The sequence below is a fragment of the Corapipo altera genome, unplaced genomic scaffold, assembly GCF_003945725.1.
Source record: "Corapipo altera isolate COAL_440 unplaced genomic scaffold, ASM394572v1 180, whole genome shotgun sequence".
NCBI lineage: Eukaryota > Metazoa > Chordata > Aves > Passeriformes > Pipridae > Corapipo > Corapipo altera.
Window position 1 is genome coordinate 5,688,957 of NW_020884915.1, and position 27,056 is coordinate 5,716,012.

The window sequence follows — 27,056 nt, forward strand, 5'->3', positions numbered from 1 at the left end:
CGTCTGGTGGCGGCCGCCATTTTGTGGTGCCGCTTCTGCCTCTCCCGCTCGGGATCCGCGGCCGCGGGACCTGGCGTGGGGGCCACGCCGAGCGGGGCGAGCCTCGGCCGCCCGCACCCTCCTCGCCTTCCCTTCGCCTCCCCGCGCGGCCCGGCCCCTCCGGCGCTGCCCCAGGGGCGCGGCTGCGGAGAGCGGCGCTCGCCCACCATCATGGAAGACGACGGGCAGCCCAGGACCCTGTGAGTGGGGAGCGGGCGGCGGGGCGGGCGGGCTGAGGGAGGGGATGCGTCCCCGGGGGGTCCCGCTGGGCCCTGGGGGAGCGGAGGGGGCTGAGCGCGGCGGAGCGTGTTGGGAGGGCCGGGAGCGGGGTCCGGGCTGGAGCTCGGGGCCCGCGGGGGGATCGCGCCGCAGCGATCCGGGGAAAACACCGGGAAAACCGGAGCTGGGCCCGGGAATTCTCCGGGCCCATCCCCGGAGGCCCGAGGGGGCCGTCCCGGGGTGTTGGAGGTGCTTCGGGGGTCCCAGGCCGCCCCCGGGGGTGCCGGGCCGCCCCGGTCCCGGCGCTGGGGAAGTTCTTTGTGCTCTCCCGGCGCAGGGTGGGATGGGGAGCGCCGGGAAGCCGGGAGGGATCGCTTTTCCCTCCGGCGGGTCACGGTGCGGTTCAGTAACAAGGTATCGGGCCCTGGGGAAAGGAGTAACTGTGCTGGCCGCGTCTCTCTGGGCAGTTTCACTCCCTTCGGCGGCTGTCATCTGCTTTCTGCTTAAAAATATAAATTCGAGGTTTGTTGGTTTTTTTTTTTTTTATTGGAGGGGGTGGTGTTGAGTTCGTTTCAACTCCGCAGGTACGGTTTTGATGAATTTTCTTTGTCCCGTCGGCTCGTACGTGTGTCCGGGCGCTGGAGACCCCTGTGATCGCGCTGTGGATCATTTTAACCAGTTCGTGGGGTTTCGGTCCCGGTTGCCAGAGGCTGTTCCGGGCTGTGTGAGCCCCGCTGTCCCTGTGAGAAAGGCGGTCTCATGCCCGGGCTGCCCAGATGACAAACACAGCTCGGGACAGCGCAAATGAAATCTTTGTCTGTTTAGTTTTTGGCACAGTAGCTTTCAGAGAAGCTATCAAAGATAGCCTGGATTGAAGGCCACTCGAAAGAAGCTACTGAAACAGAGTGAAAGGTCTCATCGGTTTCGCTACCAAAATGATGACTTGGCATTTAAGGCTTCTCCGGGCTGTTTGTGTGTTTTCTCCTTTCTGTGTCTGCAGAAGTTGTTTTGACTTGTTCGTGGGGTAGTATAAAGTACTTAGACCTCGCTCCCCGAGATGCACAGTTGACATAAGCAAACCTGAAATGCTTTTTGTGTTGGTTACCCAGGTGGTCCGAGTTTGCTTGGCCCTGATAGTGGGCACAGGTTTGAGTGTTGCTGCAGAAGGGGAGGAGGGAAAAGGGCAAAGTCACACAGTGTTTTCACTCAGTTTTATTTTCAAGGTTCCTTTCTTCACGATTGGCTCTTTTTTTTTTTTTTTTTTTAATAAGTGCTATATCTCCACTAAGTTTTAAAGTGTTCTTTTACTGCTAACAAGTTTTGGTGGCATGCTGGGAGGAGTGGGTTCTGCTCACTAACACATCCATCAAGGATGGGTGACTTAGCCCACTTGTCACTAACAAGGAAAAAACACATTTGTACTGAGATGGCTGAAAGCAGCAGCTCTGCAGCTGCCCAAAATGTTTTATTGCACATGTGACTGTTTAATTTGTCAAACTAATAAACAGCATATACATTAATTTCCTGGTAGTTCTGTAGTAACCACAGTCACATAGGGTTGCTTTCCTGTAATTATCTGAAAGCTTCTTGCATGGAAGACAAAAATTTCACTGTGGCATTTCTTACATCACCCTCTTGTCCCTACTTTCATCTGAAATATCTTTAAATTTAGAATTGCAAGTTGTGTTTTAAAGTTTATTATCTTGGGTAATGCTTTGCATGTAGAGCAGTTGTGATCTCATAAATAAAACTCACTGAAAATACTGTAAATTGAATTTCTAAGTTTTCTTTGTTTTTTTTTTTATTTTAGGGAGGGGAGGGAGGGAAGAACAAATTCTTTCAGTAGCCATTTGATCATGTGCAGAAGCACTTGATTGATAGTTAAAGCAATACATTATGAATGTCTTTGGATTTTCATTTATTCCTTCAGGAGTGAAAAACTAACCTTGTAAGTTAGGAAGGAATTTTCTTTTTTAACAGTTGCAAGCAATGGTTTTTAATTATAGAAAGAAAAACCTACCCAACCACCTCACATTTATGCCCATGTTGAATATCTCAGGAATTAGGATCCTTTCCCTTTGCAATAGTTATGGGACTGTTACGTTGTTTGCAATCATGAGAGGTCTGTCATGAACCTCTAAGAATTCAGAATATTTTCTCAGGCTTAATATAGAAAATAGACACCATTTGCATTTTTATTTCTCACATTTCATAACTCTTAGGCCTTTATAGAAATGTGAAGAATAACCTTCCATATTTTCTGCCAGAAAGCTTTCCAGAAAGGAGGGCCTTTTTGTAGGATCTGTCACATGTAATTTTTTAACTGGTCCTAAGATGAGCTGTGGGCTTCTGATTTCTATTTTTTTTTAATGGAACACTTGAAAGCTCTGTTTTCTGAGTGCTATCAGATCTCACAGGCTCTATCCAAGTCCTGCTTCTACTTTCAAGTGGAAACTAAACTACTGGAAACCTGATGTGCTGCTGCTGTTATCAGCTCTCACTGATAACCAGGAGAAAAGTTCCAAATTTGAATGTTCTTCTTGTTAATGGTTTTAGGAATGTTTTGTGTGGTTTGTAGGTATTCAATGACTTCACAAGCAGTCACTGAATACATACAAGTTGTTATCTATCACATCAGCCTTGCTGTGGAGTATTCCAAGTGTCCTGGAATGTGGATGGGGTGCAGAAGTAAGACTTTGCTGGGATTCTCTTCTCTCGCCCTTCTCTCAGTTCAGCTCTCCTGCAGAGGGATGTTGGCTGCCAGTGGAGGCTCCAGAGTGGATTTTCTGTGGCATTATTTTGTTTCCAGTAGCTCACTAGCATTAGGCAGAGATGCTGCTAGAACTTCTCTGGGCTCTTCATCACTTACCTTATTGCTTATCATGATTTCTTTTAAATATGGGAGCTGCCATTTCTTGCATGTTGTCTGTGTGACAGTGAAATCACATTTACTATGTTTCCTCAAAAAAGTATGTAGGGGACTGTTGTGGACCTAAAAGTAGTGGCTGTAACTGTCCCTTCCTTCCCTCCCCATCTAGGATACCATACAAACCTCTTTACCTTCACAAAGAGGATTTTTGCACTCAAGTAGAATGAAAGAGTTTAGTTCTAAAACTCATTACTTACTGATAATGTGCTTCTTGTATTCTTTGATAGTTCTACAAGGTCTCTGAATTGCAAGTGGTTTGTTATTCTAGTGTAATGTATTGAAATTTGTATCAGGATATCTATCTATGGGTGGGGTTTTCTTTGTGTATCTGCTTCTGAATTGCTATTTAAGTGCTTCAGACTTGCAGAAGGGACCAAACACTATTGCCTGTATGCAAAAAGCCACAACTTTTGCTGTCCTGTCACATTAACCATGACAACAGCCTATAAAAGTATAGTAAGTGCTTTTTTGTTAGGTTTTATAATTTTTTTTTAAGCTTGCACAATATATCCTCTAGACTGTATCAGTCCAAAAATACTGAAATAACATACGATAGCATGTTGAGAGTCTTATGTTTTCTTGGGGTGTGGTTCTGATAATTCTGATTTCATACAGTAGAATGAAGTTAGGAAAGGGAAAGCTGGTGCAGCAGCAGGCTGGCTGGGGAGGGCGGGTGATAGCATCAGCTCAGCCAGGTGTTGTGTTTCCACAAAGGTAAACTCTCTGTTCCTAATGTGTAGAATATACATTTTTCAACAGTTCTGTGTGATATTCAAACATTTACACTGAAGGTGTTTGCTTGAATGTTGGGTTTTTTTAAAGTCATCTCTGAAGGAGGTGATTTTACTGCAACCTGCTTAAAGATGTGAAAGTAGTCATCAAGTCTTACTTTTTAGTGTACTGTTTCAGATTTGTAGATGTTTGTATTCCCATGTTTTACGTGCCTTTTGAGGGATTTGAGTCTGGATGTTGTCCTTGTGACATGAACCTTTAGTGTGCACTATTCTCAGCGTGTGTATGACTCAAGTTTTGGAGTGTTAGAAGCTTGTGAAAGGTAGGAATGCCTCTGCCTGTGGTGATGTTAAACACCAAGGCAGTATTTATCATTGCATTTGGAGAATTAATGGACTGGTAGGATCTCACATCCATCTGAATGCAGCAGGCAGGTGGTCCAGATTTACACTGCTGATTTTTATGAAGAGGCAGCCTGTTTCATAGCTAAGGTTTGTGATGCAACAGCCTCACTCACAGCTACCTTGCTGGAGATGTAGTGGTATTGGAAAACCAGCTGGTAATCTCTCCCAGCAGTCAGTGTAATTTATCTGCCCTTAACTGAATAGATTTCTGAGGAATGGCTTTTCCTGGCCTTTTTATTTTGGGGGTTTTTTTTGGTCAGAACAAGAAGACTTCTTCAGATTGCTTTTCAGACTTCTTGTGTTTCCAAAGTCCATATTAATATTATACAGAAGAGGATGATATTTGGGGTTTTGGTAGTATTAATTTTACTTACTGCATCTGATTTGGCAGTAGAAATAATGTTAATAGGACTTCACTGTATTTAATTCCATGGCAGTGCCAGTGTCCAGGTGCTTGTTTCAGTGTGCTGTGAAAGCATGGTATTGATTAATACTGTTCAACAGGGTAGAAAGGAAACAAGCACTAGTAATAAGTTCACAGCACTGCTGACCCTTTATATGGGAATTCCCACTGGCAATTATATTTTCCATGTGATTTTAGTAGCATCTGCAAAGGTTAATATTTTCACTTGAAGTTTTAGTGATTTACAATTCAATCTTGGTGAATGATTAACAAAAATTTAGTTAATATTTCAGAAGGAAGGTAGAGATAAATGTTTAACTGCTAAGTTTTAGAATAGAGAACTGAAAAGTCAGTGAGATGGACAGTTTGTCCTGTAAGAGTCTTACAGAATTTTGCAGTTTTTAACTTCTGTACCGAAATGCTTCTTAATGATACACACGTCTATTAATGACTTCTGTTAACTCCTATGTATTTAGTAAGAAAGTACTGAGTATGTGAAAGGTTTAATGGCTGTTTCTATATTCAGGTGATGTGATATGTGTAAGAAACTCGCTCTGGATCTTGTGTAGTGTTGGAGTCCTGACTGAGAAACTGCAGAACTGTTTCATAGTGTTTAAAGAAGAGTGACATAAACACACATCTGTAGATAACGTTGTGTACAAACAGAGTCCTTTCTAGTTCTGCCCAAGGCAGATGAAAGTCCAGTTGTCACACGTAGGAACTGCTTTTCCAAGATGTTAAAGGGTGCCTGTTACAGCGATTTCAGTGCCCAGCTCTTTACCTGACTCAAAAGAAGTTGGTCTGTGCACAGACTAAGAAATGCTGGCTCACATCTGTGTTTACTGAAGTGTCTTAACAGCTCAGACTGACTTTAGTTTACTGTATTATGGCATTCTGTAACAAATCAGAGCAAAAGGAGTAAAGTCTGAATTCTTTCAACAGCTAAATCACAGAAAGTTCTGCTCACTTTATTGGTTGCATTTGAATACTTTCTGTCTTGACAGGCTTATTTGTGAGGATGAGGAATGCCCCTCTGCTGATGGCTTTTGACATCTGTTAGTGTGACAAACCCTTCTCTTAACTGATCACTGGTTACAACTGGATTACAAATTAGTCACATTTTAAAAAAGAATTTAGTTTTGCATTCATGACTTTCTCAGCCATCTTTGACCTGGGAAATCTAGGAGTCTTATCTGAACTTGGTCAATATTTCAAAACTTGGAATTATTTCTCAAGATTTACAAATAAAAAAAAACCCACAGAAATCTGCGTGATACTGAAATAACCCTGTCAGAGTTTTGGGGAGTATGACAGAGGTGGGAGCTGTTCAGATGATGCTGTACAGAGCATTCCTATGGCATAATGCTGCATAAATTACCGTGTGTGTTGGTGAGTGGGCTGGTTTTCCAAATGTTCAGGAAAACAGAAAAGTTGAGTTGGTTGCCTGCAAGGCAGCACAGTTTGTCCAATAGCTGCTCCTGAGCTCCTGGGAGTTGGATGTGGGTTCATCCCCAAATTCAGAAGTGCTCTGGATTAGATGTTCAGTGGGAAGTGAAACTTAAAATACCTTTGCCCATTTGGTTGCTTGTTCTGCCCAGCTTTCTTGAGCAATGTTCTTCATGCTTTTGACATTTCTTTGCCAAGGAAATGATTGGCACTAGATATTGATGTCCAGTATTCTGTCTGAATCAAGCTTCAGGATCTCAGTTGTGTGGCCAACTTTATAATTTAGAAACTATATGAATGTTGCGTTAAAACTATAGGAAATAATTTGTAAATACTGTGTTTAAGATGTCTGTGATGTTTAAAGGGAGATTTTTTTCATAGTCATTTAAGATTTTAAAACTGTAATTATATTTGAAAAGGTGAAAATTTCTGGTTCAAAAATCTTGATTTTTTTTTTTCTTTTTTTGTTTGTTTGTTTGTTTTGTTTCCTTGTGTAGCTATGTAGGAAACCTCTCCAGAGATGTGACTGAAGTTCTCATACTTCAGTTATTCAGCCAGATTGGACCATGCAAAAGCTGTAAAATGATAACAGAGGTAAGACCTTCCACATCTAGGGGGGTAGCAAATGTAATGTAACTTTGTCCTGAGTTGTCCAAAATAAATGGAGTGAGTTGGGGCTTCTTTTGACCTTGCTGGTGATGGGTTTCTTTAGGTTGGTCATGCTGGGCTTTGGGGATGACTGTGCAGGAGAGACCTGTTGTGTGCAGTCCTGTGCTTTTGCCTGTAGCCCTGAGGTACCTTTCATCAGCTGGTGATGAGATTCCACTTCATCTGAAAGATTGTTACCACCTCTTTTCAGAACCACATTGTTCTGATGATCAGAAACCTTATTGTACCAAGTGTTATTCGTGGTTATTTTGGACATTTCTCACTTTATTTGAACGTGACCGTCAGTAATTCTTCTCCCTCTTCAATAAATGCTACTTTGCTATGGATGAAAAGTAAAAAACCCTTCAAAATAAGTCTGGCTCTTCCTGAACCTCTTCTGTGCCATTGAAAATAGCTCGTTTGCACCTGTCTGTTCTTAAATTAATTTTTCCTTGAAACAAAGTGACCAAATTTCTGTAGAATTCCGGATAAGTTCTTTTGTACGAAGAGCTGGTAAGTATTAATACTTTCTCCTCTCCATTGCAAATGCTCTGGTGTTTGCAATGGGTTGGTGACCACTTCTCTGGTTGACACATCCTAGAAAACTTCTGGCTCCCTGATATTTTTCCTTCCTTCTGCATTTCTAACTGATAAACTTGGAGCAGGCAGGGGCTGATCAGAACCTCTGCTAGGCTCAATCTTCCCACTTTTACTGCTCCTTATGCTTTATACTAACTGGTAATTACAGATTTCCTGGGGACAGTCACATTAGTTTTTTGTTAACATTATTAATGAAAATATTAAAAGGCAAGTCTTGTGCCCAGACTTTTTTAGGAATGCTGCTAGAAACTCCTCTGTGGAGTTGTTTTCCTTTCACTGTGGCACACAGCTTTTTGTTAGTTGGTTTTTAGCTCCTTATTAACCACTTACTGCTTCTTTATTCACTCTCATCTTTGTCTGGACTAATAATTTCCCATGTGACACCAAGCTGTGCCACATTTCCTGTAAGTTTGCTGGAGAAAGGTAACAGAAGGCTGGCAGAGCACAGTTGTTTTTCTCTGAAGAAACAGTTTTGATTGTCATGCTCTCCAGAAATAAGGTGCTGCTGCTCCAACCTCAGGCTGACTGAGAGCTGTTAGATCAGTTTGGTTTCTTGAGAACCAGAGGAGAAATTCTAACACTCCCTTTACCCTGACTGAGGCTTTGTGGTTTTAAGATATACATAAGTGGGACATCTTTATGAAGTAAGTAGATAAACAAAAACTGCTCCAGCTGTATTCAGTGACACAGAGGTGACTGCACTGGGCTGAGCTGAGCCCCTGCCACCAACCACTCAGCAAGTGCAGGTTGGATTCTGCACTGGGACTGGCCTGCAGCTGTCAAAGTACCTGTGCATGCTGCTCATCCTTCCAGCCAGTGGGTGGGAAACCTTTCCTGGGAACTGAATCATGTTCAAGTGGTTCTTACCTGTCCAGTGTTATTACCACCATCTGCCAAGTTTGTACCTGAATGTTCTAAGAATTTTTGTGATTTTTTTTTCGGTTTTTAGCAGCTGTATCAACTCATTCTTTTTCATTTGCAGAAATGGGACATGAGCAAGTCAAGTGTTTAGAGATTCCAAGTGTTTGTTTTGGGGGTATATAATATTCAGGGGGTGGTTGGACAGCATTTGCAGGTAGTTTGAACACCAAAAGATCTGACTGTCTGCAGACAAGTTCTCACTGCTAAAGACCTTCCTACAAGCTAAAAGTAAAGTTGCACTTCAGTTGAAGCATAAACAGCATTAAATTTGCTGAGGAGGCCTTAAATGGGTTTCCCAAAGTGCTGGGGGAAGAGGGATGAATTAAGGCTTTCTGTTTTAGGGCATCTGAGGTGAGTTTGCTTGTAGAGCACTTTGTGACTGAAACTCTTTTTTTATGATGTCAGGTACATTTGCTCCCAACTGTTCATTGTGCATCAGGTACTGACAGTGTTTAGAAGGTTGACTTCAGACTGCTCGATCATTTTAGGTGTATAAAGGGCTTGTGATCTGTTCAACTGTTGCATCTCAATAGCTTCCCTTGTTCAGGTGTAGATGTTTGAAGGTGTACAGTCCAGTTTTAGGGGGAAGGATTAGAATTTCTTCATCAGTGTGAGTGTGTTAGAGTTGTCAGGAGATACACAGTGATACTGGAAAAGGCCTCCTCTTAGAGCTGTGTTCAGCCTGGCAGTGGGGCAGCTTGATATACATGAACACTGATGCCAAAGCACTTTCTCCAAGTGCTCGACCCTTCCCTGTCCCTGTGAGAAATAATTTGTTTAGTTTAACATTATTGTGTTTATCAACTTTTGGTCCCTGTAGCTGCAGAGCAGTTAATGGAGATGTTTTGGTTTGAGTTTTGGTATTTGTTACATCTTTGGGGTAGATCAAAGGCAGTGTTAATGTTGGCATTCTAATCACCCTTTCCACTTGATCAATTTTTCAGAAAACTCTTCTGGTCTTTGCACCTTATACTCTGGTACATTAATGCCTTCAGTGATCTCTGTCAGTTGGTATTTTAAAGGTGATTTGATAGTCCATCCTGCAAAAACAGGTTGTACCTGAGGTTTATAACAGGGTTAACAGCCTGATTAGTACTTTTTTCCCTCAGTCAAACTGTTTGGAGTTTGGTTCTTTTAAAAGATTATTTTCCAGTTGTTGGGTGTGGCATTTTTCACTTGAGACTGAGAATTTGCAACTTCTAGGGTGCTGTCTGCTAGTGATTTTCAGTCAAATGAAAGATTTCTTAAATAGGACAAGAGAAAATTGATGAAAATGTGTCTGGGGAACAAACCTTTCAAGCTTTGAGTGTACACATGAGGCAGTTGATCATTTTTGTTCTTCTCTCCATTCTCCCCCTTTCTATCCCCCCTTCCATCCAGTCTGCAGATCACTTTTCTGGTACTTGAATTATTTTTAGTTCAGTAAACTTCAGTCCTCATTCAAAGTAAACTATCTTCAGAAATTGCTAGAAAAAGTCCACCTTAATAATTCTTGCATTTAAGTGTAATGTCAAAGGCAATTTCATAAATCTGATGCAAATCATTCTGAAAGTTTCTAGCTATGAGTAATATATTTTCCTGGATTTTCTTCTCAGCAACCCGATAGCAGAAGGGTCAACTCTTCTGTTGGATTTTCTGTTTTGCAGCATACAAGCAATGACCCTTATTGCTTTGTGGAATTTTATGAACACAGAGATGCAGCTGCTGCATTAGCTGCTATGAATGGGAGAAAAATTTTGGGAAAGGTAAGTTGCTTACATTGTAATCTTAGATTTAAACAACATAGATTTGTGTGAAAGTATTAATAAAGCTGTTGAAGATGTTTACCGAGTTTTAGTACTGTTAGAATAATATTTTTAAAATACTGACTTTAAAAAAAGTCTGTCTTGTTTAAGAAACGTATCATTTGTGATGTTTTAGTTATGATGGTGGTTTATATGGAATGATGATTTGTAAACATTGACAGTTGTAACCCACCCTTGAATGAACTTAATGATGCAATAATTTTGTGAATTCATACTAAATCTTATACTTGTTTTCAGGAGGTCAAAGTAAACTGGGCAACAACACCAAGTAGCCAGAAAAAAGATACATCCAGTAAGTAATGTAATGCCACAGTATCACTTCTACACAAATACTTCCCAGCCTGGTAATGATTTGTCATAAATGCATTGAAACATAACTTCTCTCCTTCCCATCTTGTGTTTAATAGAACTTTGCAAACTAATTCTTCTGTTTGTGCTTTACAACTGGGGAAACAGGAGTGGACAGATTAAATTGCTGCTGCTCATCAGATGGAATCCTGAGCGTTCCTGGTTCCCAGTCCCGTGTGCAGAACATCACCTTCTCAGGAGCTGCAACCTTAGATAGCAGTTAAATATTTGATTAGTAAATTATTTATTTTCAGATCACTTCCATGTGTTCGTTGGGGATTTAAGTCCAGAAATAACAACAGAAGACATCAAGTCAGCATTTGCTCCTTTCGGTAAAATATCGTAAGTATCATCATAAACATTTCCAATATCAGTCAGAAAATGTGATAGAATTTGTTTCTAAGATGAAATGTTATTTGTTATCTAATGAGATAGTTTTTCTGATGTTAATTTTGCTATGGTGGGTGGGTGGGTAGTAAAGAGGGGTTGATCTCAGTGTCTCTCATGGTTGTAAATACAGTAATGTAATTGTTCTCTGATTTGCTGCAAGCAATGTGCTTTTAACCTAATCTATATGCTGATGTCCTTCAACTTTTTATTAAAATTTAATTACTGTTCCTAAGTGTGACTTTTTGGTGTTGAGAATTTGATGTACAGAGCAGTGACTTAAAAACTGGTATCTGTGGTATCCTTGTGTGTTTCTTATGGGTTCGTACTGCATCTCATAGCAGTATGGAAAATTGGGCAATTGGAATATAATTCTGTGAAGCAGCCAGTTAACAACTTGTGAATGTTTTGAAAAAAGCTGGTACTTAAGAGAATGAAATCTCCTTTTTTTGGATAATAGTGGGATGAATTAAGATTACAATCTCTTAAAGAATGGTGACTTTATAATATGTGCACATTTCTGCCAGTTAAGAAAATGTTTCTTTAAACTTCTCATAGACAATTCAGGTGATGCTGAATCACCTGGTGTCCTAATTGAACATATTGAACGTTACAAGAATCCTTGTGAGTGCTAAAATATATACATGTGCTTAAGAGTTCTGAAAAAAAAAAAAAAAGTGTTAATCTTCTATCACGTTATCTTTATAAAAATCTTTAAAAGTTGCACATGAAGGTTTTTGTACTACTTTACAGGAATATATTTCTAAGAACAAAATTCTTATTTTTCTCTTGTTCTGTACGCGTATTTTTAAATGAATCATGAATCTTATTTCTTACCTCTGCTGTTTTGTTTACTTTGCTTTTTGTCTCTTAATGTGGTAAGTAGTACTGTTTTAAAAATCAATTTAAAGAGAATAATTCAGGTTTCTGTTTCTCGATCTATATTTATACCTGAGACCTGCAGTTTTTCTAAAGTCCAAGTCACAATTAAAAGTAATAGCATTCTGGTTATTTTGCAGAATTGCTCATAAGAATGGACAGGATCTTGAAGGCTAACTGCAAGGAACTGTGCACACTGGAACTCAGTTGTAGATTTTTTCTCATTTCTATTTATTCTTATTATACATTATTTATATATACATATTTTAGTATTTACATTTTAACATTCTATATTCAGTGCAGTTCTATATTTCCAATCATTTTAACTTACTCACTAAAATTTCTGTGTAAATTTGTTGTTTTCGTACTGGTGTGCTTAGCATTGTTGTTAGTTTTATTCTCCTTTCTTAAATTTCTGAAAATGTCAATTTTTCAAAATTTACAGCTACCCAAACTCCAAAATGATGGTAGAGAATTGACCAAGAAAAATAAAGAAATCTGTTAACAGGCCATGTATGCCTTTTAATTCCTATTTTTTCCTCTTTTTCGATTTTTTTAATATTTCATATATTTTGTATCACTAGGCAGAAGACATTTAACTATTTAGAAAATGCATGGTAAATTAGATAGAATTGTTACAGTAATTTATAGAACAGTAAACCTTAGAGGACCCTAGCCAATAGAATATTAGAAAAGGAAACTTTGTTTCTCTTATACTTCAAATTTGAACATTCTAGTTATAGCCAGCATAGGTTATGTGCATAGGTTGCATGTTTATTACATGTTATTTTTTTTGTCCTACTGCTTTTTTCTAACAGGTAAAGAAGCAATAGGGGAGAGTTCAGGAATGACTGTAGTTTTAGGGCTAACTGAATTTATAAGACAAAATTATGCTCACAATACAGTGTGTGTGGTTCCTTTTAGTTTTTATTTTGCAGGTTATTAATATTACCCTCATATAGCTGTGCTTCTTTTCACAGGGATGCACGGGTAGTTAAAGATATGGCAACTGGAAAGTCAAAAGGCTATGGTTTTGTATCTTTTTATAACAAACTGGTGAGTAATCACAATGGAGATTTAAGAGAGTTCCTACTTTCCTGTTTTAGTTTGCTCATTTACGTATTTGCTATTTATTAACTTCACCAAGGGAAATCAGTTTACATGTACAGGAGCTGTACGTACAGTTAGAACAACATGGGAAAGCTTAATCATTTTCCTTAAATATTATGTATAGGAAAAGCACACACAGCATTTTAGCATATAAAGCCTGTTTGTGTGGTCGTAAGGAATGTCTTTGGCTCTTCTGCAACAGGAGCTGTTGTAATCAGAAGAAGAAGTTGGAATTTCTTTCCTTCAGATTTGCAGATGCCATAAGATACTGCAGTTGGATGCCTTGATTTAGTGTACTTTTCCACTGATGTTTTGCTGTCCCTGTTACAGCTGCAATAGATAAGGAATAGCTCTTTTATTTCCTTGTACCCTCTTCCCTTACCTTACAGTTGTGTTCAGCTTCTGTGACCGGAGGGGAAATGTTACAAAAGTCAGTGGATACTTTTCAGGCTGAGCCATGAAAACTCCAGTTTAAAAGTTGTGTTTATTCTAGAGAATTACTGCATGAATTCTAAATGTAGCACTAAAAAGTACTTCTAAATTTTATGTCCTGGTTGCTCTTCTTTCACACAGCAGCTGTACCTGGAGGGTTATGGTACAACCATCCTGAGCTTGTAGTTTAAGGCCTGTTTTTGAGAATTTGTTGTCATTCTGCTACATTTGGGGAATTGGGTATGTTCCCAGACTTCAGGTACTCCAGCCTGAGGTCTTAATGCATTCCACAGTTAAGAGCAAATTAAACTCCTACGTTAAACTGGATCAGTTGTGACCTTATCTCTGTTCCATTTTTGTCACACCTGTGATCCTCAAAACTAGCAACAAGATTCATTAGAGGTAGTTTCCTTCCCTACTCAGCTTGTAACTTATTCACTGTGTTTTGGGAGAGGAGGGTGCTTGAATAAATAGGGGGTTTGTATTGTCTGGTGATTTGGTTTTGTCTTTTAGGTTTTTTCCTGGTTTTATTATTATTGGTCATCTTCCATAATTTCACTTCTGTTTAATTTTCAAAATGAGCACTCTGTGTAATTAAAACTTAAAAATATTGAGGTCCTGAGTGAGTTTGAGAAGAGTGTTGAGAAGAGAAGCCTTCAGTGTGAGGCAGGATGATGCTGAGAGCTCCCCTTTACTGGTCCTTGTTTCCTTTGGCCCTTGTGCTTGGCAGATATTTGCTGTAACTTTGTGCCCTTGGAAAAGCATTCCAAACATGGACTATTTGCTCTGCCTCTCTTCTTTCAAAGCAGCTGGGGAAAAAACTGCTTCTTGCAGGTGTTAGCAAACTTATCCCTTGCTTACTCAATGTTTCTACTTCCAGTGTGAACTTAGATAGTTTTCTAAGTCATGTTCAAGATAAGAATTTGAGCCACGTGGGCCATAGACTCCTGTGTGTTCATGCAATGACTTTAATATTTAGAGAACTTACAAAGCAGTCTATTCAGACATCTACTGCGTGTCTGCAGAGAGCAGACAGAGGGGTGTGTGCAAATAATAAATAAAAGCAAACTTCAACACTCAGTCGTTTGTATCTCAGCATTACAGCTGCTTTGTAACTACCATTTACCCCTCCCAAACTTAGAATTTTTCTACCTAAACTTGATCTGTTATGTTGAGTGCACAGTAAGATTCTGGGAAAAACCCCCACATTTAGATCTTATACAAGGTCTTTTGCAAACACCTACTGCATGGTGTAAATTTTACTTGGGTTATATCTAAAATATTTTCTAGTGAGGGATTTTGATGATTCAAGTATTTTGACTTCTGTTACTATTAAATATACTTCTTTATTTTTAGTATGGTCAATTGGCAAATTTTTTATTTCTTTTTTTTTTTCAGTGATAGTTGTTTTATTTCAGTAATTGCTTCTGGCATCTGTATGACTTGTGCACTTTTTTGGGCAGCTTTTGAATATTTGAATATATGTATAGTATACATATATATGGTATAGATATGTGTATGTGTATATATATCTGTGGCATATATACAGGTAGTAATGTGTGTGATTGCAGTTGGATTCTAACCTGTGTTTAGAAAATGGGTGGGAGGAAGGTTTTGTGAGATGACTTCTGAGGGCCTTCTCTATAACCAGTTGCCTTCATGTCAGTTAATTTTTGGCTGCTTGCTGAGATTGTTCTGAGTTTCCTACACTTCTTAGTACTGTTACTGACTTTTTTCAAGAGAATTAACAGATGACCAAGTCTTTCTTAGAAGCAGCTTCTTGCTTGGGAGTGTTGTAACCTTTGTTTTGATGTCCCCAGGATGCAGAAAATGCTATTGTACACATGGGAGGCCAGTGGTTGGGAGGCCGCCAGATCAGAACTAACTGGGCAACGCGGAAACCACCAGCCCCCAAAAGTACACAAGAAAGTAAGGCCCTCATGTCATGCTGTGTTGTGTTTTTGCTTGCATGTCACTGCTCAGTGGGGGAATAAAACATAAGCCAAACTCATGTCACTTAAATTACATATCTAGCTTGCCTTCCTGATCTTAAAAGAGTAGATTTTTTTGGTAGAGTAGTGGCAATAGAGGTCTGTCATAAAATATTGAATGTTTTTGTTAAATGTGAAATTCATACCGGTGTACAAGGTGAGTATCTGGGACTCTTGGGTTACTGTTGTCCCACTGCTGAAAACCAGCCTTTTCTCTTTATAGATAACACAAAACAATTGAGATTTGAAGATGTAGTAAATCAGTCAAGTCCAAAAAATTGTACTGTGTACTGTGGAGGAATTGCCTCTGGGCTAACAGGTATGAACTGTTTTATTGCTTTTTTATTATTGAAGCTTCTTGGACACCAAGACAGTTACTAATTTGAAAACTTTTTATGTTGTAGATCAACTTATGAGACAGACTTTTTCCCCATTTGGACAGATTATGGAAATAAGGGTGTTTCCAGAAAAAGGTTACTCATTTGTCAGGTATGGACAAAGAAAAGTCAGATCTGTGGGTCTGTGCGTGTAGTAATGTCTCATCTTTCTGTAATTTCACTTGATTGAATTTCTCCTGATGCATTAAAAGCTGTCACCATATGTTCATAGAACAATTTGGGAGTTTTAAAAGTGACCACCAATCTTTTTACCTGAGAAGATGAATGTTTGTGAAAGCAGATGTTTTTCCCTGGATTTGCTGTATGTATGGAGTCAGTGTATTTTAACAGTAAGGTGGAAGCCCTGTAAAGCATAACATTATTTTGTTTTTACATTCTTTAGATTTTCAACCCATGAAAGTGCAGCACATGCTATTGTTTCAGTTAATGGAACCACAATTGAAGGACATGTTGTTAAGTGTTATTGGGGTAAAGAATCCCCTGATATGACTAAAAACTTCCAACAGGTAACTGCAGTTTGACCTTTTCTTTGCATTACAGAAGCAACTGTGTATATACTTGTAATGCCATCCCAGTTGTAATGGGTAAATTTTATGGAGTTCTTATGAAAGTCCATGTTCTGTCTCAGTTATGTTCCAGTTGTTCATCAAATTGGGCTAGTGATTTTGATGGAATATCTGTTACTGTCTTCTGGATATGATTCAAGATAGGGAGAAACTTTGAGGTAATTCTGATTCTTGCTGTTTCTCTAACTGCAGACAGGGGGCTGTCCAACCAGATAGTCTTTGGTATTTCAAATACATTGTTCAGTACAAGGATCTAATTAAATCAGAATGGTGTCTTATTCTTCTGATCTCATTATTGCCTGTTTTAGCCCTGTGGTTGATAGAGCCAAAACTGCCTTCAGCAACACAAATGCAACCTAAACCATGTGTGGAAGCTGAAGTGTGATGGGTTGTTCTCTCCCCAGGTGGATTACAGCCAGTGGGGGCAGTGGAGCCAAGTGTATGGGAATCCCCAGCAGTACGGGCAGTATATGGCTAACGGGTGGCAAGTACCATCCTATGGAATGTATGGCCAAGCATGGAATCAACAGGGTTTTGGAGTAGAGTAAGTAATTTTATTTACTTTTGTAGACTATTCCAAGAATCGCAGCATCTGAGTCTCAGGCTCACTTAGGTCAAGGATTGCACGAGGTGTCAAACCTTGGGTGGGCTCCTGTGTGCTTGGAGCTTATGTTTGGTGATTTCCACGGGCACACACCCGGGTGAGTCCCTCTGGCTGCTGCCTGATGGCACATTCCATGGGGGTGGGAAGGCACAAACACCACCTCGTGTGGTGGAGTTTGGGATGGTCTTGTCTGATACCTAAACACGTGGTGGATTCTGACTTGAACTGGTGAGTACTGGAGAGTGTGAGCCAAGGACCCTGGGTGTTTTAAAATAACTTGTTTTACTCAAGTTATCTTCATTATCTGCTGCCAGTTAAACATCTTAATACCTGATAAACGTATCACTGTGTTCATGCCAGTGAGGCACTGGGTATTTTTTGCATTTCTGGATCACTGATGTTCACTTCCAGCCACTTGTGTGTGTACATGCCTTTGGAGGTGGGTACCCTATGCAACCAGTGCCCAAGGTTTGTGGGGCTTTTTTTTTTTCCTTTGTTCTTGAAAAGTTCATGATATTTTCAAGAATCACATGTTGTAGTGCTTAACCTGAATTACTCATTGAAGAGAAGAAGAAATTGTTCTATTTTGGTACAAAGATTGTGTGGGAAATATATTTTTAAGTTCTTTTTTTAGTATGTTGTCTAGTAAATAATTTTTCCCCTTTTTTTAACTATCCTGTTTCTTTTTAAGCCAATCTCCATCTGCTGCCTGGATGGGTGGATTTGGTGCTCAGCCTGCCCAGGGACAAGGTGCTCCTGTAATACCTAACCAAGCTGGATATGGTATGGCAAGTTACCAAACACAGTGAGCTGGGACTCTGTTTTAAAGTGTGTATTTCATGATAGGCTGCAGTTTCCAGTGACATTCTGAAGACTGGAATGTAGACAATGAAAAAAGAAAATATTTATTTTAAAAATGGAAATGTTTGGAACCTTTAGCACAGCTTTGCTTTGGTGAAGGACACAAATGTCTTCTAGTTCTGCCTTTTTAAGTTTTTGTTCATGATGGATATGAACATGTTTTTCTTTGTGTACAAAAATTAAAAATAAAGTCAATAAAGACAATTCTGACTACAAATTTTGATATAGTAGGAGAAATGGCTAACAAATTTGATCCTTAGGTTACCATTCCATTTTTTTTTTTTGTTTTGTCGTCAGTGTTTTATATCATTGTGCTTTTAAAAGAGAAATGAGGTTGGAAAACAGCAAGTTGCTTTTAGCTGAACACACATCCTGAAATAAACTGTGGACCAATCACTACAAGCTGGGAGACAGTATTGAGTTTTCAAGAAACCTGTGGGCATAGCTCAAAGGGTATGTAGGTCTTGGAATAATTTTTTTAAAAAAATATTTAATTTTTCTACATGCTTAAAGAGAACAGTCTGATACAACAAATAGTTCAGTCTGAAATGAAAAACAGTACTGTCTGAGAAATTTCGCCTAACTTTTGCTGTCCACATTCAGGCACACGTTAGAAGTTTTCAGAGCTGGTTTGCTTGTTGAAACTGTAGAAGTTTACTTTTAATTTTGAGAAGTAAAAACGTTTTTACAAGTATGTTGTTTGTATTGAAATCAGACAGTCATACTTGGGCTTTTACATAAAGTTTGAAGGCTACACATTGTAAATATTTCATAATTACAGTGTTTCAAAAGCATGCTCAAACATAGAAGTAGCAATGTAATTATTCAAAGTAATACTTAATATACTCTACTGCTTTAAATGCAGTAGATTGACAAGAATGTGCAAGACTGACATTTCCAAAGTTGGCTAATATGTAAAGTTACATAAAGAACTATAACAAAGAGCCTTAATTTTAATTTCATAAATCTTTAATGCATCACCTTTTTGTCATTAGAAATACAAATTTTTTGCTTTACATTATTTGGTATGTAAATACCTTGGTTAACAACCTTGTAAACCTCTTTCAAGGTTATTATAAGTTGTATAGTATCTTGAGTGTTTTGAAAAATCTTGATGTTTTTTAAGTCTAGAAATATTTTGCCCAAGAATTTTTTAACAAGATTGTTAAAAACATCTTATTTTAGAGACTATTCAATGTGCCATTTGGTAAACGGAGATGCAGTTGAAACAGTACACTGAGTTGTGACTTATTTTTAATTAAAGTTTTTGTCTTTCTGGGTGGTTTGCATGTGATGAACCTGTACAGAGGCTGGGTTGTTTGTGTACTGAGTGTGTAAATGGATAAATCATGAAGATGTTTAAATGGTATACTTGGGTTATTTCTGAATTATTTTATGGATACATTGATACAAACTGCCTCAATAAATTTGAAGTTGAAAATGAATGTAAGTTAGATATAAGTACTGTGTCCTCCCCATGACAGCTAGAGGGTGCAAATGTCTCAGCTGTGTTCTGGAACACGCCGAGGCAGCACCCTTGGAACAGGAGGAGTAGGGTTTGCAGTGATAGTTCAGTGAAGCAAACTTGCATTTTAAAAGAAACAGAAAGTTTGATTAATTTAGAGATGGTGGTTTCTAAGTGAGTGTCTGAGGAGCTGTACCTTTTACCTTTTCTGTTTCTCACCATGCAGGTGTTGTGAGTTAGAATAGTCTGTTTTGAAACGGAGACTTGCAGTGATGTCAAACCCAGCCAGGCTGTGCAAACAACTACCCTGATTGCTGTAGCAAATCACACGAGGGGGCTTCTCCTCCTCTCCTGTTGACATGTGAAGTAGGTCCTTGACTTTAGGATCGGGTAGAAGGTGAGATGTATTGGCAGAGCAGCTCAGTCAGTCGGCTCAGCTGTGCCCAGAGGTCCCTGTGGCTCTGGGCACCTCATGCCTGCAATAATGACTGAAGGGAGTGTGGAACCACGAGTGCTCGTGGGGACAGAATCAACCCTTTATCTCTGGCTCTCCTTTCTGCTGTACCCAGTGTTTCTCCACTCAAGATAGGGAGCTTGTCTACAGGACTCTTGTTTTTCTATAAATTTTGTATATATGTGAATATCTACGCGAGGATCGGCCTATACATTGTAGTTTGGGAAAAAAAAACCTCACCAGTAAGTCTGTGTTTTTGTTACACTCAGCTGTTTGAAAAAATCACGAGTCAGTAGAGGTATAAATTGCGAGTTACTTTAGGGTTTCTTAGACTTCACTTGAAATCTGGGGTTTCTACATAACTGTAGGTGTTTGACATAGACTGTGCTCTGGATGCATGCTGGTATATAAGCACTATGTTCTTACTGAAGATTTAGATGATGCAAGTACATTGCCACATAAATGCCCATATAACTGGGTGTGAGATTAAGGCAGTGATCTTTCAGGTCTCAATGTGTAGATCTCTTTAAATCTGATTATTTAATATGCCTGCTGTAGAGCTGGGCCGTACCTGACCTGTATTTCAGGATGAAAGATAGGATATACCTTCTGATTTCAGTCTTTTGTCATTGATTTTTATACAGCTTTTCTGTAATGGTGATATTTCTTCGCAGATGTTCAAGGTAGGGGAGTCTCCAGAGTCCTTTAATGTTTCTATAGCACTGCGAGGAAGAGTTGTAAATTAGATTGCTTTCTACTCAGTAGCATTCATAAATGCATCACTGACGATTTTTTGGCACCAAAGAGCCTCTTGCACCATACTGCTTTTATGAGTGACACTTAACACTGTTGTAATTTCTCTAACTGCAGAAACCAACCACTACCTAACCCCTCACCACTAGGATTTGGATTTCAAAAAGTATTGATTTCTTATGGTTTAAGTTGATGCGTGCAGCCTAACCCAGGGTTGTAATCTGCCTTTGCAGAAGATGTTCAATAAAAGTGAAACGTGATAAAGGGCTTATCCTGTATTGTCATCTGTCAAAGCATTGTCCCTCTTTGCTGTAAAACTGACAACAGGCAGACAAGGCTGAACTTGTAAACTATGCACTTGCAATCATGTAAAAGATGTTTTATTTAAAACTTTTCCTATGAAATCGTTTTGTATTTTGCAGAGTTGCAGTAGTAAGGCTGTGAATCTAAGGTTACGTGTAGCTTCTCATCAGTCCTGCCTCCTTGTGTATATTTTTAACAGTGTCCAGGCATACTCTTCCTGCAGAACCTTCTTCCTTGCTAAGATAACTTCATGAGAAGCTATTCACTGTACCAGAACCATTGCCTTCATTTCACTCAAAAAAGTCTCACAGTGAATATAGGGCTTAGTTTTGCAGAAAAAAATAGTGATTTGTTTTTCTTGTGTTTGTACACAAGGAAGCAGACTTAAACTGTATGGACATGATTAGTGTCTGATACTTCTTAATTATCTGACTGTTTTTGAACAAGGGCACATGTGTTTGTTTTACTCACATGAAACTGTTTCCTGGTCAGCAATAAAAGATTTTGTTGCACTGTTCTTACTTTGCAAGGTACAGGCAATTTTTTGTTCAGTATCCTTCCAAAAAATCGATGGGGTTTGTGAAGAACTGCCTTGTTTCCAACATGAATCTTCATATATAGGTACAGTCTGGGGTCTGGATTGCTGCTGTAATAGCAAAAGGAAGCTGTTCTTTTAAAAATGAGTGAGAATTCATTTGTTCTGATCATATGTGGTGCCTGTCCAACACTGGTTTAAGGATTTCACTATGTAATGAAGTTTCTGTTCATAAAAAGGCAACTTGCAAGGCAGTAGCTGCTGGGAAGGTCTTTGTTGTGTTTCATTTCAGCAACTTCTGTGAATCTAGTTGATGGTTTAAAAAAAAAAAAAATTGTTGTGCTTTTCAGTATCACCTGGATAACATCCTCCCTCCCCCTTTACTGTAATTTCAAATCAAAGAAAATGCTGAAGTGTTTACTGGATATTTTACTTGGAAAAGAAACAGGACTTTATGTTGATGAGTGAACACTGATTCTGTCGTCTGTCTGAGGCTGTGTGCTCATCTAGACCATGGATGTGAATGACATGCTCTGCTCACTGACATTTGAGGGGTAATGACTCAGAACTTTAATTTGACATCAGTAATGATTATTTAAATACAAGTTATTCTTGCTTAAATACACAGCTCCTCATGCTTTGATTAAAGCTGATCTGAATCTTACTGGTTATTAAAGTATTCCTGAAGTGCAGTGGGAAGAAACATGGCTTTGCCTTCTCTCTTGGTGTTGAAGCTGTCAGTGAGGCATCACAGTTGCACAGACAGCATTGTTTTGTTCAGAAGAAAAACAACGGCGTTGTGTCGGGGAATTCAGTGTAAGCTGACTTTCCTGTGCTGATGGGTGATGGCATTTGAATATTTACCTTTGGAAACAAGGGCTCAGTCACCATTCCTTGTGTACACCCAGCTACTGGTCCAGCTACTCAGCAACTGTCTTTCCCAGCTGCTGGCAGGGAAAGGAGGAGGAGGAGGAGGAAAGGGGATGATGGTGAGGGGAGGTGGTACCTGTGCCAACCCTGGGTGTGGTGCAGCAGCCCCGGTGCCAAGTCAGGTTGTCAAACACATTTCAGTTCATGACAGGCTTACACAGATACCACAGCAGCACCCAAAGTGTCGTGGCCATTCAGCCACAAAGTTGCTTTATCTGCTTGCTTAAAAGAATGTGGCTTTAAAATTACAAAAGTAGAAACCACTTACCCTCTGGCCATTGTCTGAGAAAATAGATGCACACTGAACAGCCCAGCTAGAACACTCAAGTTGACTGAACAAAGAAACTTGAAGGAGCAAATTGAGTTAAGCATTTGAATTTATAGACCTTTACTTCATGTAGACCTCTTAGCTTGGCATTGTGTTGTGTCTGCATTGACAGTTCTGCTTGGATAACTGAAGTAGTTTCAGATATGCACAGCTGCTTGTTGAACATCTTCCCATTCTTTACAACTTCTGGAACAGGGGTGGGTAGGAATTGGATAAGAATCCTGGGTCTACCACATGCAGCTGGATAATGCTCACATTTCCTGGATGGAAAATGACTTACTGGAGCCAACTCTGTAGAAGAATAAATATTACAGGGGATGATGAAAAGCTGCCATCCTCCATTTGGGTTGCTAGTTCTTTGACCTTAATAAATGGGGAGTTATTACTGGGCTGCTGTTCCACAAAAAAATACTCTTTGTGGTTTATTTGGTCCTTTCAGTGAGGCAGATCTCTTTCACTCCATTAATGATTTATTTCCTTTAATGCTGGGTTGTCCAGCATGATGGGAAAGACCAATTGCTGTAATTTATTGCTTAGTTCAAATCTTCCAACTCAGGTACTGACAGTGGGGAAAATCACCCTCTTAGTTATTAAAAGAACTATTTAATTTTGCAATATGTGTTTGTGGAACCATTTCTAATTTGAGTTTTACCCTCACCTGAAAGCACAGGGAGTCTACACTAATACAGCTTGGAATGAACAGCTTGGAGCTGCTGTCCCAGATCCCTGTTGTACAGTCAAGTGCTGGAAACGTTTATGCCTTGCTCCTCTTGTGTTCTGTAGAGAATAAATCTGTTCTGTATATTTGCAAATGCTCAAGAGAAAGCTGAGGTGCAGTATTTTCTGAACTCTTGCTGTGAACTGGGGCTTCTTTCATTTACCAGGTACATGGTGTGGTTTTGTAGGAGAAAATTCTGTTGTGTTTGTGACAATTATCTGAAAACATGGCTGATTTCAGACTAAGAAAAATAAAGTGTGACCGTTTCTAGGACTGTTCCTAGGTGAATCATACCTCCTACTTGGGTTTGTGTATTCTATGGAACAAGGATATGAAGGTCCAAAATCATCTCTCATATCACTTATAATGGGCACTTTCAAAAAGGGAGAAAATCACTCTAAACTTGCAGTGTGGATATAGCAAGACCTTGTTCTGGAAGAGCAACAGCTGTTCCTGTGTATTGCTAATATGTTTTAAAATGGTCAGTACCTGAGATCAGAGGACCAACAGATATTACTGAATATATTTTGCCTTTTGGAGAGGATTTAAGGCGAGTAGACAAGGTGGTGCTGTGTTCACATGGAATTCTGAGAGCATTCCTTCCATCATCCTTTTGTGGGCTTTCAAGAAACAATCCAGAACCTGTCCTGCCTGATGTATACGTGGAAATTTGGCAAGGTATGTGATGCTATGCTTTAAATTCATTTTACAAGGTCACAGTGTCTAGTGACAAGGGTCTGACAAGCTGCATGACCTAGAAAATTGACATTTCAGCAAAATGCTTCTACAGCAAAATCTTACTGGAAGGTATTTCTGGAGCCTCCAAAGGAAGGCATGATGCTGTCTCCTCAGAAGTATCCAAATGTGTCCAAATCTAATTTTACTGAGGCTGTAGAAACGGGTTTTCATTGTAGAAAATGCACATGGATACTTGAATTGTGAGTTGTTATGACCGTTTTCCATACCCTGTCTATTTTGCTGTGTTTCTCACTTTAATTATGTGTGTTTCTAGTCGAGTTGTACTTGCTTTTCATGCACAGTCTGTTACCTTTGCCTCTGGTTCTTAGCAAAAACACACTGACCTCATATAATTTTTAATATTCCCCCGTACTACAAAAATCTTTGATTTCTGTTGTCTCTACTTGGTTTAATATTTAAATATTTACAGATGGGTGTTGAAAGCATGTGTTAAGTACTATTTTTTTTTTTTTTTGTATCTCCAGGTTCATCCCAGACTGAACATAATTCACAAAAGCTGAGTTTTCTTCGCTGTACCTCCTAGTCAGTCCTACCTGTGTGTAGTCCAGAGGGGCTTAGAATGCTTTTAAGATTTTTAATAACAATTTCATAATTCATGTCTAGTTCAATGTATGAATATTTTATTATCAAGTTTTTTATTGCTGTAAAATTGGCAATTGAAAACGGTATTTCTGCATCTCAAGATTTAATTCATGGTACTGCTTTATCTTCTGAAAGCTGGTTTTAAATCTTGTGGGTAAAAAAAAAATCTACATTTGCAATATAAAAGGATAATAAAATTCCTTCACTGTAATTCTTTCTTCTTTATAGAACAAAGTTGAAGAAGCTCAAGAAGACTGATTTAGCAGTAAGGTTTCTATCAGGCTCAAATATACATTTCATACTAAACTAATGAAACATTTTTACTTCTTCACTGTCAGATGCAAAGAACATAAAACTGCTTTTGATAAAGAAAAATCACACACTTTAATTGCAAGCTTTGGAACACTTGGTCTTGTTTTTTTCTGAGTGGGGTTTGTGAAGAGATATAGGTGTAGCTAATGTAAGGTGGGAGCATTACTGGAGTTCTTTAGTCTGTAATTCAGTTTCTGCATGGTTAAATGTCTCTGCCAGAGTTCTGCAGTCTGTATTTTGGCCTGCCTAAAGCTGTGGAGCTGGAGGTACTGAGGAATGTTCCACAAGATTAGGGATAAAAGTTGACCCTGTGAACCTCCTTGTACTAGAAAGTATTACAAAGGAGTGAGTCAGAGCTTTCTCTGAGTTCAAAGTGAGGAGTGCTGGATAAATTGCTCTGATTTATTTGGGCAAGCCTGAAATAGAATCCAGTTTTCTACCAGAATTCTCTTCAAGGCTGTTTTATGCTGTGTACCTTCCAGGAAGGTTATGTTTAAATTTATTCCGTGTGTACCTTATTAAGAGATGAAAAACGTGTTTTATTATCTGCTCTTTTACTCTGGTATCTCTGAATCTTCAGCCAGGAACTGCATTTAGCTAAGACTTGTGAAACTTGGTTTGAAACTAAAGATGGCTTGCCTTGCTTAAGGTTAATAAAACTAAAAAGTGAGTCTTGGCTTTGAACTGAAAAAAACTACCCCGGATCTTAACAACATAAAGTCACGTTGCTTTCTCCAACACAAGTAGGTTTAACCACACCAGTGTGTTGTAGCAGCATGGCACTCATTTGTCTGTGGTTAAACTGTCAAAACACGTGTGCTGAAATATTTAGGTTAAAAAGCGTAAATTGCAGTCCCTAAAGGCTCATGGTACTGTGTGCATTTCAGCATTGCCTGATTTGGAAGGAAAAACTTCTGTATTTGCCACCCCGTCAAGAACATCAAGGTGATCAAGATGAAAGTTGGTGAAGTTTGAAACCTGGTTTTATTGAACCTAATGGTACTATGGACAGTCTGTGATTTTTATGCACACTTGGATTAAAATGCCTCATTCTCTGGCCAGAATGCAGTTTGCAGTGCAGCATCTAGTCTTATTTTCTGCTGTTTCTGTTAACACCTGCAGTATAAGAGGGCAATAAACTTTGCCAGTCTAAAATCAGATTTTGAAGGGCTGGGAGGTTTTTTGTTGGTTTTGGTTTTGTTTGTTTGTTTTTGAGGTTTTTTTCCAGAGAAATTAAGAGTTTTCCTGCTTTGAAGGCCTCTCCTCATAGTTAACATTTCCAATTTCAAGTTCTCATAATCATGCAATTAAGTACCACCTCCCCTGAAACCAGTTGCATTATGTTGGTGTAAATGAAACCAGAGCTTTAAACCATGAGTTGTGTTTCTCATAATTCTGTTGATTAGTTTTGAGTCTTTCAGTTGCAATTAGGCATTGAAATGAGCTGTGCATTTTATGAATTTTCTGTGGAGTTATTCATAGTTCAGTATGTTCCAGAATAGGTTCTTTTCCAGTGGCAACAGCTAAGTACAACTCTTGCCATTTCTTTTCAAATCCAGCTATTTAAATTTAAGCTAAATTATTCTTCAGAATACAAGTCAAACTTTAAAATAGAATCTTTGTCTGAAATCACATTGTCAAGCATGTTTCTGCCTTTTTGGGTGTCTTGCACGTTCTCATTCCCCCCACACACCTGTTCCTGCCACTGTCAGTGGGAAATCCACTGGACTTTATCCCAGTTGTCAAACCTTCCAGGATTTGGAATGGTGAACAGTCCAAAACTTGCTGCCACACACTGTGCTAACCAGTCATGGATGTATGGAATGGAGCAGGGCATGGAAGGCTTGCAAAAGCTTTCCTGTTCAGTTTTGAGGGAACTTGACTATTTTAACATACATTTAATTTTTACTGGTGTACAGTTCTTTAGGTGTAAGTGCATTGACTTGGTAAGTACTCAGAGAACATCATCTTCTGTTCTGTATGGCTGCAGCCAAAGGTAGTGAGACACAGTTATTGGTTCATTTTTAAGGGAAGCTTTGCCCTGTGAAGTTAGGGAAAAAATGGTAAAAATTCATGCAAGGTGTAAAAATGTGTAGAAGTGGCATGTGGACACTGGCACTGAGTGAATAAAGTCATAAATTGCACGTGGTTATATGTGGGTATTGCAGGTTATTTGTGGAAGAAGCAGAGGAACT

At 39.2% G+C, this 27,056-nt stretch overlaps 1 protein-coding gene across 4 annotated transcripts; it reads left to right on the plus strand.

The window, feature by feature from the left end:
• The first annotated feature begins 16 nt into the window (after positions 1 to 16).
• On the plus strand, positions 17 to 19,167 carry TIAL1 (TIA1 cytotoxic granule associated RNA binding protein like 1). Of its 4 annotated transcripts, none has more exons than XM_027655123.1 (12): positions 17 to 239; positions 6,670 to 6,766; positions 9,988 to 10,086; positions 10,384 to 10,438; positions 10,749 to 10,836; positions 12,741 to 12,816; positions 15,123 to 15,231; positions 15,517 to 15,612; positions 15,698 to 15,782; positions 16,074 to 16,197; positions 16,662 to 16,801; positions 17,553 to 19,167. In XM_027655123.1, exons 1-12 carry the CDS (start codon positions 211 to 213, stop codon positions 17,668 to 17,670), a joined length of 1,116 nt encoding a protein of 371 aa, XP_027510924.1. In that variant the 5' UTR covers positions 17 to 210; the 3' UTR covers positions 17,671 to 19,167. The 4 variants fall into 4 exon arrangements, with proteins under 4 accessions (XP_027510924.1, XP_027510923.1, XP_027510925.1 ...); XM_027655122.1 differs by having other exon boundaries at positions 24 to 239; positions 9,937 to 10,086; XM_027655124.1 differs by lacking the exon at positions 17 to 239 and adding an exon at positions 11,901 to 12,273 and having other exon boundaries at positions 6,699 to 6,766.
• Positions 19,168 to 27,056: the final 7,889 nt, after the last annotated feature.